This window comes from Misgurnus anguillicaudatus, chromosome 17 (genome assembly GCF_027580225.2).
Source record: "Misgurnus anguillicaudatus chromosome 17, ASM2758022v2, whole genome shotgun sequence".
Classification (NCBI taxonomy): Eukaryota; Metazoa; Chordata; class Actinopteri; order Cypriniformes; family Cobitidae; genus Misgurnus; species Misgurnus anguillicaudatus.
In genome coordinates, this window is record NC_073353.2 from 734,796 (window position 1) to 753,217 (window position 18,422).

Sequence of the window (18,422 nt, forward strand, 5' to 3'; positions counted from 1 at the left end):
AGCTGGTATCTATCCCAGTTAAGGAGGGGGGAATGAGGTGAGGAACACAGAATCCAACTGCAAAAACCCAGCAGTGAGACTTGTTTCAACAATATTTAGGATGAATGTAAAGACTAGTTTTGTTTATTCTTGTAAAGATTTATTGATACAATTGCACTAAAATAAATATAAAACCATGTTTTCTGATTGTTGTTTTGCACAAGGTAAAAAAAGCACACAACCATTATCCAGCTGCAAATGCAAATCTTATTACCTGTAGTGAACTGTGACAGGCTTCCTACCTCACAAAACCAACCGTTTCTAGAAACAGTTTTTGTTGTGCTGGTTGAAAGTCTCTCCACATCCTGATAGCAATCACATCAAAGTAAAGTGGTCCGAAAGAAGAAATGCTGTCTATAACATGAAAGTTAACAAAATTCATATTCACAGGTGCAAGTTATCAGCTACTGAACACACGTCACAGAGACATCATTGCCCATTTAAAGCCCCAATGAACTTAAATTTAAACTTTTTCTCTTTTATTATAAAATGTATATAAATATAACGGGTATGGTCCAAAACACTGACAAAATTCTCAAATTGAAGATATAAGCATGCAAAACCTACAGCTTGGCACATGCCCTAAAAAAAGTGCCGAATTGGAATGCAAAACTTCATCAAATTTCCTGTCTAGTCAAATGCTCTTTAGATGGGGGCTTGGCCGAGGGTTTTGCTTAGGACACCCTACGTTTTGTTACAGCATGTCTTTGCCGGACTGTGCCATAGGCTACACTGTAAATGAAACGCTACTGGTTATTTTAAAATGGGGGGGGGGGGTTCTCCTCTATAGTTCCGCTCTGACTTCCTGTTTCAGTTCACATCAAATAATGCTGCACATTCCAAGGCACTTCAGTGGGCCTTTAAACTTATGGGGCATATGGTTGGCACTGGTTGAAGTCATCTACATCTGTGCGCAGTCACAGGCTCGTTGCTGAGCAAATAAAATGTTGTCAAAAAACCCTTCCAAAAACACAGAACGGTATTGTGCTTTTCTAGAATCATGGCACTATGCCCCCATTAGAAGTCACTAAAACTCACAGGGTGGGCATATCCAGGGCTGGAAATGGCAGAAATTCACTTGTGGGACTCTAGTTTGGAGGGAGGGAGGCATGGGGTACTTAAATGACTTCTTAGATGGGTTTAAAATAACTAAAGACATTTAAAAATGCATTTTTCCTCCTTAGAATGTTTCTTAAGTATTTAAGTCACACAAACTTTCAACAATACTTTTGTCCTCAGGTTAAAGGCGGAGTCCACGATGTTTGAAAAACGCTTTGGAAAAGGAGACGGGCCGACTACCAAAACACACTTATAGCCAATCAAATCAAATCAAATGCCGGGTTGCGTATGTGTGGGGCGGGTCTATCAACAGAAGGTCCAGATTCTATTGGGGTAGGGGCGTGTTTGTTTAGGTGATTTCAAATATCAACATTGGCTTTCAAACATCATGGACTCCGCCTTTAAAGAAACATTTTTCAAAACAAATTGAAAAGTGTGAAAATATATTAATGTATATTTTAAGAGGAAATATCTTATATGAAACCGATACATCAGTCATACAGTGCCACTGTGACTGTGAAGTGTCATATGACAAGCTCGATGGTGCATTATAAAATAATATTTGCAATAAAAAGTCATAATGGGGAGTCATTTTTAAATGCTATCAAGTTGTTTAAAAATAACTCCTTTTCAATTCCAGCATAAAAAAAATGTAACCAGTTTGAGGTTTTTTAGGGTTCTCGGTCCGCTTTCTGTATACAGTAGATTTGTTGGACTGCTTTGTTTTTTTATTAATATGTAAAGGACAATAAAATATTTTATAAACATTACTCATCTTGTTTTACCATGTAGCCTTATATTTAGTTAATAAGTTCATCTCTCTTATCTAACACACCTGACTCTGCTCATCAGCTCATTGGATGAGAGCTCAATGAACTGAACTAAGTATGTCAGCCAAGAGAGACATACAGTACAAAATGTGCAGACTGAGCAGTGGATCACTTTTAAGAAGCACTATTTCAGCAGATGCACAGTATATAATAGATTTAAAACTATGTAAACAGCTCCCTCTAGTGGGAAATAATAATGCAATCAAGACAATTCATTTTGTTAAAGGGAAAGTTTACTCACAAATCAAAAAACTTATTTTATGCTTTTAAACTGACAGCCTCACTTAAATATTATTTAAAACAATAATACATTTAATTCATTAAAAGTCCAAACCTTCTTTAAGGGTACTTTAATATGCATGTTTTGATGTGCAAAACTTTTTTAAAAATAAGATATCCATATCCAAAACTCCAACTCACCAAAACCCCAAAATAAAAAAACCTGTTTTACCCAAGACAGACCTGAATCCATGATGTTCTGAACCCCAAATGTACCAAATGTATACCACAATTACACACACAGCTTATATTTTACATAGCAAAACAACAAAGTATTTAAAAATCCTACAACAAAAACACACACACACACACACACACACACGCACGCACGCACGCACGCACACAAAACCTATGAGTCTGTGGACAGATGACGAGTGGTGGTGAAGTTGTATATGATGTTCATGTAATTCACTGGGCATAGTAGTGTGTAAACTGCCATTTTTGGAAAGGATTGATGGGATCACATTTCTTCAGAAGGATGCCATGACCGTTAACTCCAGCCTCCAGACAGATGGGTCGAGAATGAACCTCCATCATCAGATGCTCTGTCTAGATAGATTTAAAGAAAAGTCTTTGGTCAAACAATGTTTGCACATTCACCTAAATCTAGAGACATGAACCCCACTCTACATAAAACTGTACATGAAACAATGTCTATAAGAGGCATGTTTTATACACAAAAAAATGATGAAAAATGGAATTTCTCAATTATAGTTATGTATCTTGCTTGTGCAGTACCCATGAGCTATTATGAAAATTGTGCACTTTATATTTTACAGTACTGTGTCCTTGATATTATTATTTTGTACAAAAACAATAAAGCACCTTTTTCTTCCAGACCCAAAATAACATAATTGTTCCCATTTTGCTTAGTATCCACACTAGCATTTTTAACAGCGAACCAAACCTATAGGCATAAGGATAAGGTCACAACCTGCTTTTATGATGTGTATTTTGCAACAGATTTAGCAGAACATCCAAATCAAATACTGTGTGCTACGCTTAACGTATGCATGTACATATGAGGATATTTTTACAGTACCAGTGGTGTCAGTGCTAACTTATATGTGCAACAAATATATCACAAACACTCCTACCATGTTGAATTGTGTGATTTTTGTGGTCGCATTTTGTTATCATTTTATGTTTTGGGGTCGTTTAGATGTGTTTCGATCCCATTTAAGTCGCATTTGTACAGCGCATTTGGAAGCAGACAGAGGTCAACCTTTTCAGTGGCCAGTGTTTAGTGAGCACCAAGGTTCGGGCGGCAGCATTCACGCTTAAATGAATCGCACCAATTAAAGTATTGTACCAGTGTTTGTTTTAACTGAACCAAATCTGCAAAGTGCGAACACACTCTAGTTACATGGACACACCTCCTTACTCTATTGGAGATCAGATTTTAACCACTACTTACAAAATCTTTATCAGACTTGTGTATCCAGCGGAGGTCTGGCTTAGTGTTGTCACATGGTTCCATGGTCACATGCATTTTTTGGGGAGCCATACAGGAAGTGTTTTGTCGAAGCATCCTTAACCAGGTGTAGCTGAAGTGCTGACTCTGAAATGAACAATACAAGCAGACCAACACCTAGCTTTTATGATGAAAGATTACACACAGAGAATATCTGAATTAAAGTATTGAATTTACCTTGTTTGTTAGGTCACACTTAACAAAAGACAGAGTACCGTTTTGAAAGATTAAACATTTTCTTGTCCCAACATTAAAAATCTAAAAAAAGAACAAATAAAGCAAAAAGGGTCAAAACAAAATGCAGAAACAGGAACAGAATGCAATTGAGTGTTTGGAGCATTTTAACTCTTGTGTCCAAAGTAATCAAATAATCTCATTTCAACACAAACATCCTTCAGCAAGAAAATACTCTCACGTAGTCACCGTGGTATAGCTTATACATATATATATATATATATATATATATATATATATATATATATAGCAATATCGCTCGAGTAGGAGTGTGATATAGCTCTATATCATCACGGCTGTGATTAGGCCAGACCTGCCGGAGGCAATCACAGCCGTGATGATATAGAGCTATATCACACGACTCCGAGAGCGATATTGCTTTTATACAACAGTTCGACAGCACACGTTTGAAAAAACGAAAACTAGAAAACAACAACGCAGCAACTTTAAAAGCCTCTTTGTTTGAGAACTACTTCTTCCACCACGGATTTGAGGGCGGCCAGAATGACAGGTAACACTTTCGGCTGCTTTGAATCTCATATTAACTCAATGGACGGATTCGCCGTTTTTAAATATTAAAATTTCTTGGTCACAAAGTGTAGTTTTAAGATTAGTTCAGTCGAGAATGTATATGTATTATATTTAAATCTACAGTCGATTAGTAAAGATAGCGCCTGTTTGAACGTTTGCTTAGTGAGATTCGGTACGTATGAAAACCAAAGCATGAGCGGACGTCAGTGTTCACTCGCCTTGCTGACCACCGCCCTCTCTGGGCTACATCTCTGACAGGGATTCCCTGGCTCTCATGTTGGCCTGATGGTCAAAAATTAGATCAAATCAGCAGTATTTGGTGTCATGATGAAACCATTACTTGTTTTCTTATTCATATTTAGTGTCTTTTGTGTTGTTATTGTTTTGGTGCGAGGTAAAAGTTAATAAAACTATACTTCTATAATGTTACTATTGCTTTCTCATTTATTCTTAACGCAATACGAGCACTCGATTATTATAAGACTTCGTTCTTGTCAGTACTATATAAAACTGTTTTTTATAAGTGTCAGAGAGATGTTTTTGCATGCTACTTATAAATATATCAGTGGCGATATTTCATAACATGTTTTAATAGTCACAAAATAAATGATCAATGTCCACATTTAAAAGCTGCTGTGCTTACCTGCAGTTCCAAGGTGTTTTTGCGTTCTGATAAGAGATATAGCTCCAGAAAAAAAATGAGTGTTTACATTCCTCTTTCCAAGTGTTAATCGTCCACACGATGTGACAAGACATTACTCCATTAACTTTAACGTAACATCCAAGAGCGCTGATCTTTGACGGAATAATAACTTCCGATTGGGGATTCACAGACTGATTTATGAGCTAGTGAACTAATGAGACACACGGAGAGTGTTTAAAAACAGGGCGTCTGTGTTTTTCCATTCAGAGATGAGCCTGTTTAGGACCTCCATTCACTAGGTGGCGGAATGATAGGAAAGGTGAAGCGGTTACTGTGCCGTTATCAGTACAATATCGCATAGCTCTTAGCCAATCAGATTCGAGAACCAGAAAGAGCTGTTGTATAAATATAAATATATATATATATATATATATATATATATATATATATATATATATATATATATATATATATATATATATATATATATATAAAATTTATTTATAATAATTTATTTTTCCACCTACCAGCCCATCAGCTTTGACCAGAGGGGCATCCAGATCTGGGAAGACATTCTCCAAGTACCATTTAAAGCTCTTACACTGGAGTTTTTCTCTCAGTTGAATCTGTTCTGTCAAATTTCCTATATCAGTTTTGCTCTTGTCCAGCAGGTGGTGGTAGCCATGACCGTAGAAGATCTCTTTATATTCATCCAGCCACACCTCCGCTACCCTAGCCAAGTTTCTTTCAACCGTCCTTACCCGGTCTTTAGGGAACTTGTAAGGGTTATCACCACGAAAGATGTGGCCCACACGGGAGCAAGGGATAATCTCGATCTCGCCTCCACACATCCAGATCTACAGCACAGATAGCACATTAGCTGCTATACAAATTACTCTACAAATGTATTTATGTACGTACAGCTTCATTTTAGTTTAAAGTCTTAAAAATTATAAGTAACCTTGGTAATAAATCAACATCAGTGTTGGTTTACCTTGAAAGAGATTTCCATGTTTTCACCTCCCCAAACATCTAAGCCCGGGTCATATGCCCCCAGCTCATAAAAATATGCCTTATCTATAGAGAAAAGACCACCCGCCATAACAGGACACCTGTGAAAACAAAAAAAGATGATGCCACAAGTACATTTCACAGAAGTCAGAAATCAAGATATGAAAAGTATGAAAGTAGTGTGATATTTAATAATATTTCAAATGCATTACTAAATCTATAAAAATTAAAATGAAGCTATAAAATATAGCAGATAGTTAATTAGTGTTTAGCATTTGAGTGAACATCAACAAGATGTTGCAGGTACATATTTCGACAAACCTTAAAAACAATGTAATACTAAATTGTTTATAGAAACAGGGAATCTGAGCAACCTACAGCACTTGAAATGAAAATCTACCGAGTATGCTACAACAGTCTGATGTTACCTGATGGGATCTGATTCCTTCAACTGGTTCTTTCTGATATACTCATCTGGCAGACCGCCCCATACAAACACCAGTGGCCATTTAAAAATGCCTCTTTGGTAATTATCAACCAGCATATAACTGCATAGACAAAAACAGGCAAAAGGAAATGTTTAATAATAAAATAATAATAATACATTTTATTTATATAGGCGCCTTACATGACACTCAATGGCACCATACAACACAATAAAACAGTCAATAGTAATATAATGCACAATGTCCAAACCTTAAAAAACAGTATTAAAACATAAGAAAATCACATAAAAGCCAGCAGGAAAAGATGGGTCTTAAGGCGAGATATAAAAACAAGGAGACTACCACTATTTTACACATCCTGTGGCAGCAAGTTCCATAAGTAAGGAGCTGCATGACTAAAAGCTTGGGACCCCACAGAAGTAGTACTAGTGCGAGTTCTTGGGAGGACAAGTGTGAGTGAAGAAGATGATCATAGAGTCTGTGAAGGAGTATAGCAAGCAAGCAAGCAAACTTTATTTATAAAGAACTTTAACATCCAGAGCGGACACAAAGTGGTGTACAATAAAAACAATAGATAAATAAATATATAAAAACGCTAAAACACACCCAAGACACACAAGACTGCAAGAACACTAACAGTAATACAACCATACAAAGACCAAATACCATCTGTATAACAAAACGTAAATTTTCAATTTCAGTTTTCAAACGCCAATGCATACAGGTGGGTTTAAGAAGAGACTTAAAAACTGGTAATGATGATGCCTGCCTGATGAATAAAGGTAACTCGTTCCACAATTTAGGAGCCGCAACTGCAAAAGCCCGATCCCCTTTAAGCTTGCTCTTAGTTTTGGGCACACTAAGGAGCAGTTTATCGGCTGACCTGATAGAGCGGGTAGGTCTGTAGGGATGTAAAAGTTAAAAAGTGTAGGGCGGTGCAAGGCCATTTAGGCCTTTAAAGGTAAACAACAGAATCTTAAAATGGATCCTTTGCTGTATAGGGAGCCAATGTAGTGAGGATAAAATCGGGAAACGTGTGAAAACTTATGTCTTCCAGTTAGTAAACGTGCGGCAGCATTTTGCACCAACTGAGGACCGAGCAATGGAGGGCATACTGACCCCCACATAAAGCGCATTGCAATAATCCAACCTTGTAGTTACAAAAGCATGTATTACCATCTCAAAATTCTGCCTAGACAGAATTGGCTTTATTTTGGCCCATTTTCTCAGATGAAAAAAGCTCGACTTCACCACTGACCTAATCTGACTATCCAGCTTAAGTTCAGGGTCAATTTTTACCCCTAGGTTTGTGATTGTTGGCTTAATGTATTGGCTCAAAGAGCCCAGATCAATAAAATTGGTGCCAGTGGAGTCACCAAATAGCATGACTTCAGTCTTACTCTCATTGAAGCTTAAGAAGTTAAAAGCCATCCATGCTTTTTTATCATCAAGACACTTAAGTAGTGGGCCAGCAGTTTCATTCTTTTTGAGAGGGATATAGATCTGGCTATCATCAGCATAAAAGTGAAAGGACATACCATGCTTCCTAAGTACAGACCCCAATGAGAGCAGATTTGAAGAAGGTCGGATAAGTATGACAGAGCAAGGTGCAATGCTTTGTAAGTAAAAAGAAGAATTTTAAAATGAATACAATATTTAACCGGGAGCCAGAGCAAGTGTTAGTGTAATATGTTCAGCTAGGGGAGATCTGCTGATGATTCGAGCAGCAGAGTTCTGTACTAATTGTAGTTTGTTAAGTAACTTTGAAGGCAAACCATACAAAAGACTGTTACAGAAATCAATACGAGCATGGACAAGAATTTCTGTGCTTTTTACTGAGAGAGCCAGGCGTAGTCAATTGATATTACGTAAGTGAAAATAAGCAGAGCGAATGACATTATTTATGTGTGCTTCAAATGAAAGAGTACTGTCAAAAATAACCCCCAGACTTTTAACTTGTTTAGATACGGTGACTGGTAAGTTATATTTACAGATGAGCAGGTAGATTTCATCAGATTGAAAAGAATTTCTGTTTTACTAGAGTTAAGTTTAAGAAAATTTGACGTAAACCATTCTTTAATCTCTGCCAAACAATCTGACAGGATAATTTGAGGAAAATTAGCAGAAGGCACATATAGCTATTGTCAGCATACAGGTGAAATTGAATACCGAATTTCCTAAAAATATTACCAAGGGGTAAAATATAAATGATAAATAAAAGAGGACCTAATATTGAGCCCTGCGGGACACCAGTATTAAGAAATGATGGTTTAGAGCAAAACTGCTTTAACTGTACAAATTAAGTACGACCAGTAAAGTATATCTGAAACCAAGTCAAAGTGGTACCAGTAATTCCAATAGATTATACTCTATGCAACATAATGCTGTGTGAAATAGTATCAAATGCTGCACTTACATTTTTGGTACATGATTTATTTTTTTCTTTATTGTAGCTGTGAAACTATTAATTCCACAGTCCTGTGTAATAAATTCTGATAATATCACATTTATTATATTGGTCCAAGTGCAGTTTTAAGACTATTTCACTCTTTCAGTATGTAATGCCAAGGTACCTTCACACACCTGTTCATGGTATTATTGCAATCTCTTTATGTATCTTACACTGAAGTTCTTATGTTCAAGCTCAATTAAAATGTACATAGCACTTTTTTGGAATGTTGCATAGTTCCAAAGCAGCTTTGATAAAAAATACAGAAATTTAAGGTAATGTTTTTAAAGTCCTGCATGTGGTAGGTTTCTTTCCACAGCGTCTAAAGTTTGCTTATTGTCCGTGATTTCTCTGTTGCATGTTTGTTTATAAAGAGATAATAAGGATACACTGTATGCTGGTGAATGATCTTAGCTTCAGCGCAGATAGTGATAAGCTCCCTGATCTATGCTTCAGACCAGTTTGCAGACATTCCTCGTAGTGTTTAAATCCCTGTGTCAAAGAGCTCAATCATTATTTCTTGTCACGATGACACACGTGTCCTCCCCGCGGCACGCCCCTTACGGCATTGTTTCTGCCTCTTATTCACACAAAATGCACAAACTTAACTTTTGGCAGACTCCCTCTACAGTAGTTTATTTCTGATAAACAGTAGATTCTATTTCTTCAACTACTACACTGAGCTAATGTTACTGTGTGAATTTATATAATGTAAGCTACAGATCCTTGATTTCTTGCCTGGCTACCGAACCTCCTTTCTCACAGCACAGTGATCTATGCTCATTGTCACCCCTTGTCAAAACCAAAAAAAAAATTATTTGCTCAATAGTGTTTGCAAATTTCTGAATTTTAGTCCAACCACAGAGCACTCCTCCTCCTAAACTGTGAAGAATGTTTCAAGCAGAGATGCTTTAGATGCATAACGTTACTGATTGCAGTTATTCATTGACACTGCTGTAACAGAGACTGTTTTGTCGAATCTAACTGAGCTGGAAGTTTACACGAAAAGCAGGCAACCAACAGACAAATTGATTGTGGAAAGATTTATGAAGAAGTGTGTCTTTTGCTATTCCCATTGCTTAGGGGTGACCAAGGCTAAGGCCCCGCTATAGTCAATTTTATCATTTTTATCAATCTTCTTTTTAAGGACAGTTTCCATGTAGGCTAAAATGGTATGCATGATTTAAAATGACAACTGTGATCTTTTATATAGATTGACTAATTTCCTAGTTTTATGTAAAAGAATATATATCGCGTTTTAGTTGAATACTGGCTTTTTAATGAGGACTAAAAGATTTGCAATCTCTTTTTATTCTATATATATATATATATATATATATATATATATATATAAGATGTTCCTGTTTTCTGTAAAGCTGCGTTGAAACATTAAAAAGAAAGTGATATTTAAATACATTTTAATTGAACTGAACAGAAAAGAAGCTCTTGAGTGCTTTGAGGGCTTTTTAAAACAAAAATTACCATGGTACTGCCAGAATAATTCATTACCTCATGTCCTTATCACTGATGACCTCAATAACAGGACAGACCACTTTTTTGTGGTCCAGGTAAACTCTTTCCAACAGTGGCTCCAGCCACCCTACATTACACTCAATGTGAGAGTCCAGAAATGTCAAGACTTCACCTGTAGAGACAACATTACAGATTACAAAGCTATGGTATGCTATGTACCCCAGAAAGATTGGCAAACACTTTTATCCAAAGCATCTTACAATGCATTGTACAGTAGCTATATACAGTGTATTATTATGTGTCTTCCCTGGATATCAAACCATGACCATTATAACCATGTTTATTTGATTGGTTCTCATTTTCTCTTGTATAGAGTGAAGCTTTGCATTTTTATAGTGAAGCAGACTGAACTGTATTGAATGTGACCGACCTGTTGCAGCAGCAGCTCCAACCATCCTGGCACGGATAAGGCCTTGTCTCTCTTTTAGATGGATGATTCGTACCTTAGGAAACTGAGACATATACACATCCAGCTGCTCCTTCAGGTAGTCTTCAACACAAATGCATAGAAGCAAAGATTTTAAAGATTGAAAATTACAATTTATTGCTCTGTTTGCATTCCTAAGCCCACAAAGATGCTAACGGTTATTAAAATTATTGGCTGAGATGTTTGTTCATTGAGGTTTGCCAGTTGCCTAGTACAGTGGGGTTAATTGTGATCTTCTGATTGGTTCATTTCAGTTCTCAGGCTGTGTGTAGTCACATGATTAAGGAAAGGATTCAAAGGATACAGTAATGCTGCGTTTACACCAGCCGCAGTAGAGGCATGAAGCGGGAGTGATTTCAATGTTAAGTCAATGTGAAGACGCGTTGACGCGCGTGTGGAGGTCTCGCAGTGCGGATGAGGTGTTTGACGGGGCGCGAATTGAGCGGCTGGCGCGGTACGCCCGATACACGCAAATGGAGCTTTTGTGCATTTTGCGTTTGACGCGAATTTCCAGCTGATGCCCGAGTTGAAAAATTTGAACTTTGGCGGAATTTCGTGCCTCGTTAACCAATCAGGAGCCTGCTTGCTGCTGTGGCGGCAGCCCCGCCCAGAGTCACTCATTCAACCTGAAGAAATGCTTGATATTGTCCGAAGCAGTCACCCGGAGCTATACGACACAAGTTCTTATTTCTACAGTGGAGACATGAATAAAAAGAATCTCGCTTGGAAGAGTTTCAGGGAGGACATTGGGCAACCTGGTAAGTTGTAATACACATTTCACTTTTGAGTCACGTGACGTTTATCGACCCGCGCCGTTTATTTTCCCCCTATAGTAAGGTTACCAAATACAAACCAGTAACTCTCTCGATAAATGCACAATCAACATCAGTCATTTTGCAAACTGACAACCGCATAGCACTTGCACCTCCCACAAGAAGTGGATTTTGCCTATGACGCGCGTCAAATGCTTGCTTTTTCCGTGTGTCTACTTCGCTCTACATGCGCGAATGCATTCAACTGTTCAAGCGGCAAACTAGGCGCGGTAGATGCAATTTTGACGCCTGAAACGCAATTGGTGTAAATGCAGCATTAATAGGGGTGTCACGATTCTCCAAATCCTCGATTCGATTACATTTTCGATTCTGATGTCACGATTCAATTCGATTCTCGATTTTTAAATGAATTTTTTTAAGACAAAAAATTATATGCCTTTATTATTATTAGTATAGTTTCACATTTACATGCACATTGCGTGCTTTTCCTTGTATGGGGGTTTGTGGGCTTTACTTTACACGAAGAGCTTGTAGAGAGAGAATTCCTTCTTGCATGCAGATAGACTTAATGCGCGCGTCTTGACTCCTATTATCTGAAATAAAACCGGTGCGTCATAAGCAGCTGGCTGCGCTTCTGTCTCACATGCACGCGGTCTCGCATCTGTCCAAAGTCTAAACATAAACGAAAGTAATAATCCTTACGTATTTGTTCAGTTTTATGCTTTTCATGCGGGCTGAGGCAAACTATACCTTTTGTTTAAAATATAACCCGCTTCATCTTGGTGGCTCTCTCGTGCACGTGCAGAGAGCTGCGCTCTGTCCGAAGGCAGATCACTAGGTAGTAATCCTGTTTATGATATGCATTCAAGGAGTTGTAGCAATACATCCCTCGTGTTTAAAATATAAATCTCGTTCCGCTGGATGGATGTTTTTAAAGGCACTTCTGAGAGTTTATTTTCCCCCGCTTGGTAAGCCGACCGGACGTGAGATGGGGGCGTGGCAGCATCGACGATCCCATTTTTTAATTCGATGTTCAGGGTTGTGACTTAATTTCGATCGATTTCGATTTAAAATCGAAATCGTGACACCCTTAAGCATTAAAGAAGAATGCTTGGTTACACTTAACAAAAAGGTAGTATTTGTTAGCATAAGTTAATGCACAAACTAACATGAATTAACAATGAGCAATACTTCTAAAGAATGTATTCATCTTAGTTCATTTTAATTTTAGCGTTTACTAATACAGTTTTTTAATTAAAAGTTCTGTTAAAAGTATCTCTTAACATTAGTTAATGCACCATGAACTAACATGAATAACAGTATTGGCATTAACAAATGATAAAAAACTATATTGCTTATTGTTACTTCATGCCAATGCATTTACTAAAAGTTAACAAATACAACATAATTGTGAATGACGGAGTTCACTTTTAACAAAGTGCACTGAGATTTTTCCTCTCACCTTTGGTGCTGCAGTCGTCCACCAAAATGATTTCCTTCAGCAGGTGTGGAGGAGACCTGTTGAGCACACTGTGTACCGAACGGAGCAGAGTGGACCAAACCTCATCCACAAAGCAGAAGATCACACTGGTAGAGGGAAGGTCATCGTGAACCAGGCTCTCTGAGCATCTACATCACAGGACAGAAATGTGTTATAAATTGGTACATGGGTCAATGACATGACATGCCTTTTTTTGTCTGGGGCCATTGATTACAAATAACTTGATACATTTATGAAGTCACACTTATCTATAAAACCTATTTAGTTTAAATACCTTTTCATTATTTTTTTTAATAATAAATATTAATTTTTGTTTTGGTATCTAAAAATGGCAGGTAGGGCAACTGTCTATACAAATTAGCAGTTTAAAAAAAGAATTCTTAATAAGATACTTCTGCATTATTTTATTTTTGCAACGTGCCCTATAAACAAATTTCATGAATATTACAAATGTGAGATTTGTTAGAATTATTAAAAAACTTTTGTCCAACAATTTGGATCTTCTTAATGGTAAAGACTGACATATTGTTGATTGGCTCTGTCAGTTTTTTCATCTTGGAAATATTGTGCGTCTTCGATCTTCTTTAACCAATACTGAAAGCTACAAGCGTATCTCTTTAACTTGCATTTTGGACAAACTCTGTAATATTTGTATTATTTGTGTTGTATGACATGTATTTCCAATCTGGAAGTTAATGTTAATGTTGGTGTAGTAGTGCTATGTAAAGCGACCTTGAGCTACAGTATGGAAAGGCACTATACTGTAATAAATAAAACAACTTCTTCTTCTAAATTTTATATCACAGGCAAAAGCTCATACAAGCATCCAAGTAGAAGTCTGTTAAATGTAAATTAAGCTAAATAATTTAAATAAGCTAATCATTTTAGTAATAATAAATGCAAGCTAAGGTTGTCTATAGTTGCTAGCAGTGTTGGGGGTAACGCATTACAAGTAACTTGAGTTACGTAATAATATTACTTTTCTGGAGTAACGAGTAAAGTAACGCATTACTTTTTAAATGTACACATTAATATTTGAGTTACTTTTTCAAAAACGTAACTCCAGTTACTTTTTTAGTTTAATTAATTTGATTAAAAAATATGTACTGAATTAAACTAAACGTATGCACTCTCTGTGCCTGTGTGGAAACAGTTTGAGTCAGAAACTGAGATGGCAGGCCAGAGCTAAACATTTTTGTGATGAAATATGCAATTTCTGAATGCAGAACTTTTCAGTCATAAAAACACCTGCAAGGCCTGAAAGAGATCAAGCTTTAGACAAGAAAAAGTAACGCAAAAGTAACTAAAAGTAACGTAAGCATTACTTTCCATGAAAAGTAACTAAGTAATGCAATTAGTTACTTTTTTTGGGAGTAACTTAATATTGTAATGCATTACTTTTAAAAGTAACTTTCCCCAACACTGGTTGCTAGTATACTTTTTATTATTATTAAATGTTTAGGTCTCAAATGTTTTTGAGACCAAAAAAGGTTTTATGGTAAAGTTGTTTTACACTTTCAAACCATTTTCAGGATTATGATTTTAAATGTCACTGTCAAACAAACAAAGCAATCAGCATGACACAGGAAGCGCATTAAAACATATCTGGCAAATAGACTGACCAGATTTGTTTAAATGGAGATATCTAAAATACTGCAAAATGTTGTACTGAGCTTGTTTTGTCATTGACCCAATGTTCCTGTCATTTAAAACATCTGTCATAATTTGCAGAACTCAAATCAATTTCAACAACGCATTGAATTAACACTCACGATTGCGGTCTGGTGTCTGGGATGGCTCTGTCTATTGGTATCTGCTCACTAAGGAACACATTAAAATATCCTTCATTCCAGCGTTTTCGGCTCTCCAGTTCTTTATCTCTGGGGACATTTGCAGGCTGTCCAAACTGACCAACGGCCTGTGGGTCTCTGGGGATGTCGGTCACATCAAGGGCCATGATCTTGTGAAGCCCACCTGACCTTCTTCTCCTCACATCTGTAGAGTTCAGCAGGATTACTGATTCCTCTGCTTGAGCTTGAAGCTTTAGCTCACTTGGTTTTTGAATAGAACGTGTTTTAGTTTTGTTGGAAGCATGCTTCTCAGCATTGTTAATTATGCGTTTATCATTCACAGGTTTCAACAAATTATTGCTGAGGTTCTTATGCACACCAAAATTATCGTGTGACATAACTAGTAGGTCATTACTATCATGCACTGTCTTCACATTTTTTTCTTTGACCGACGAACCTTGCTTTTCCTTCTCAACAGCAAGCTGCTTTTCATTAACTGCATGTGGTTTAACATATAAAGGCTTTTTATTTTTTCCATTAACAGCAGCGTTGATTTCGGCTACATTGTTCGCTTTGAAATCAATCACAGTTTTTGTTTTATTGCTTTTTTCAGGGATGATGACAACTGTTTCTCTCACAACTGATTTCATGGTTAAATGCACATTGCTTTGATTAATTGCCACTAAAGCTTTGCCAACATTAAACTTTGAATCCAAATGGTTGTCTTCTTGTAACAGAGTTTTGGTTTCTTGCCTTGCCTTTGGCAACTTTCTGTACACATCATTAACGTTTTTTTCAAACCTATTGCCCTTTTTAAAAAATGCCCCTTTGCCCATGTTTACTACTTGCTGGGGATCTTTAAGCCCTACATCCTTTACATTGTCTCTGTTTCTTTCCTGCTTTGGTGCAAACTTTCTCTCTTTGAGATCTTGATTCACATCATTGAAGGATATCCTCAGTGCTGCAATATCAAAGAGGATCCAGAGTACAGAGGCAATGAACACAAATGCCAGGACCCTTCCACTTCCCCTCAAATACTTCAGAAACTTCATTTTACCATATCAAACCTTAAAAAACAAACAAAAACAAACAGAAATTGTGTTACATTCAAATGCTTGTGGTTATTAAAATTGACTGAGTGTTTTTTTTTTTACAGCTAATTCTTTCTATTAGAGTTAGTGAGAATACTAAAATTAAAACTTCAAATGTGCAACAAAAATAAAAACTATCATTACTGCTAAGAACCTGGACCAACAAGGAAATTATTTAAAAAAGAACATGCTTTTGTCAACATATTACAGAATAAAAGTACATTAGCGAGGAGCGATTCCTAAATTAAATCTGTAGCGCTGTCTGTAGCTATGGTTACAGACATTGATTAAGCTATCGCGAGAATGGAAACGGGATTTGAGTTTGTTTTACCTGTCACAATGTTCATATTTGCTGTAGTGTAGACAATTTGAGAGTACTCAAGTCTTAGTAGCCGTAGCTGTCAATAATAAACACTGAATGTGTGTGTAGCCATAGAGGGGCAGTCCTTAAACCTCCACTCAAACACGACTGCGTGGCAGCATTTCTGTTGTCCGATCGGAATCAAACTGTTCTCCTTGTGCACCTAGCGCGGTTTGGTTCAAACTCATATTATATACAGTTGATACTAGATCAGTAATGTCTTGATATTAAAACATTTTAGAAGCGTGCGCAGAAAGAGTCGCGCGAAAAGCTCGCGAAGACTGAAACTTCCTCGTGAGATCAACGTCTTAAAGTTTGCAGCGCCACACTTCTGAAGTTAATGTTCATGCAGATTGTTGCGTTTGTGTCGATAATCCAATCGATTCAAGTGAGACACGCTTGTTGTGACCACACGCAGACCACTCGTTGTCTTCCAGTGAGTTAGAGAGCCTCCTGTCAGAATCTGTAGTTCCTGCTGGACTTCTAGATAGACCTGCCCTGTTTAACACGTACACGCGCTTCTGTGACTACGTGTCATTGTGTACTACACAATGTGTAGAGCAATATATGTTTGAAAAATAAATTTCTGATCAGGGTGTGGTGTCATTTGTATTATATATATATTATTAATATATATTATTTTAGAAAGCACGATATATGTGCTAAAAATGGGGAACAACTAACAGAGTAGGCTACTAGTATGGTACAGGTAGCCTACAATTAATAGGCTACTATATGTCATACCATGTATAGATACATAGGCCTACCTGTATTTTCATGTGATTCTTTAGATATTTTCATTATAATTGTCTGTTATACCTACATCAACAAACACTTTCTTATTATCATGCAAAATCTAGAATTATTTAGATTATTTTAAATACAAACCGTAATAATTATGTCTATTTTTTATTATGTTTTAGGCACATTATGAAAACTATTCAAATAAAACTAAATTGAATTATTCAGGTACTAAAAGCATATTTAAGTGTATTCTGATCTACAAAACAAAACTCATACATGTAAATAAAGTGTGCTTCACTTTAAAATTAATTCCATATATACCTGTAGTATTTCTATCTTGTTTTCCAGTACAAATATAAACATAAATATAGCCCTATTTCTAACCCAAAATGACATTAGTCTTGTTTTCTGAACCTTTTTTTTTTATTTGATTAAGCGAGCTTCTGTAAAAAATAGAAATCTGCCAATTTGGGCTAAGAAAAATAACCTTGAATTAAAGTTTGCTATTTATTCTTTAATTTAGGCGTTTTTTTAATCAGAAAACAATACTTAATATATTAGGTCACTTTGTTTCTCAAGTTAAAGTATCTTGATTTAAGTATTTTTGTTATTTGTACTGGAAAAACAAGTAGCCTAGCCTATGTGCGTACCCATTTAGGAACACAGAATACAGGAATTCAGATCAGGTTTGTCTGGTCTAACCTGTTTTTTTTAACCAACTGGTAGTGTATATTGTAGTTTAGAACAGACTAAAGTCTTTAAAACATATAAGATCATTACTTATAAAAGTATGGATCGGTAGAGCAGCTGAAGTGCATGTCAACGGATTATACAACTATAGCCTAATAAAATGAACAAAAACTCAGGGAGATACAGTATTTGCTGTCAGATGGGATGGTGGTTTTCTGGGCATGTGGCCTTATGTAGTCCTGAGGGTGTTGTTTCATTAGAGTGATTTATCATTGCTTTGCCTTAGGTCAGCCCTCCAGCACTAAACCAAAACCTACAGTGACTTTTACCATACCATTTCCTTCAATATTCATTGTCAATTTCGTTAAATCTGTCAGCGCTGCTCATAATGAATCCTTGATAATGTATATTTTGAAATAGATGGAACTTTCAGTATAACTTTCTGTTTGTAATCCCAAAGCTGCAGAATCAAGCTGGTAAATTAGTTTTCACTGTGTCAGTGAGTTTCCACATACAG

At 36.6% G+C, this 18,422-nt stretch overlaps 1 protein-coding gene across 2 annotated transcripts; it reads right to left on the reverse strand.

Annotated features, from left to right (window-relative positions):
- Positions 1-2,139: 2,139 nt before the first annotated feature.
- On the reverse strand, positions 2,140-16,995 carry LOC129451841 (polypeptide N-acetylgalactosaminyltransferase 5). 2 transcript variants are annotated; one of them, XM_055215305.2, is made up of 11 exons: positions 16,442-16,995; positions 15,002-16,086; positions 13,191-13,357; positions 10,899-11,018; positions 10,505-10,640; positions 6,529-6,648; positions 6,084-6,201; positions 5,617-5,946; positions 3,859-3,939; positions 3,625-3,768; positions 2,140-2,756 (listed from the first exon to the last, which is right to left on the reverse strand). In XM_055215305.2, the coding sequence occupies exons 2-11, from the start codon at positions 16,069-16,071 to the stop codon at positions 2,616-2,618; spliced, it is 2,427 nt and encodes an 808-aa protein (XP_055071280.2). In that variant the 5' UTR covers positions 16,072-16,086; positions 16,442-16,995; the 3' UTR covers positions 2,140-2,615. The 2 variants fall into 2 exon arrangements, with proteins under 2 accessions (XP_055071280.2, XP_055071281.2); XM_055215306.2 differs by lacking the exon at positions 16,442-16,995 and adding an exon at positions 16,332-16,353.
- Positions 16,996-18,422: the final 1,427 nt, after the last annotated feature.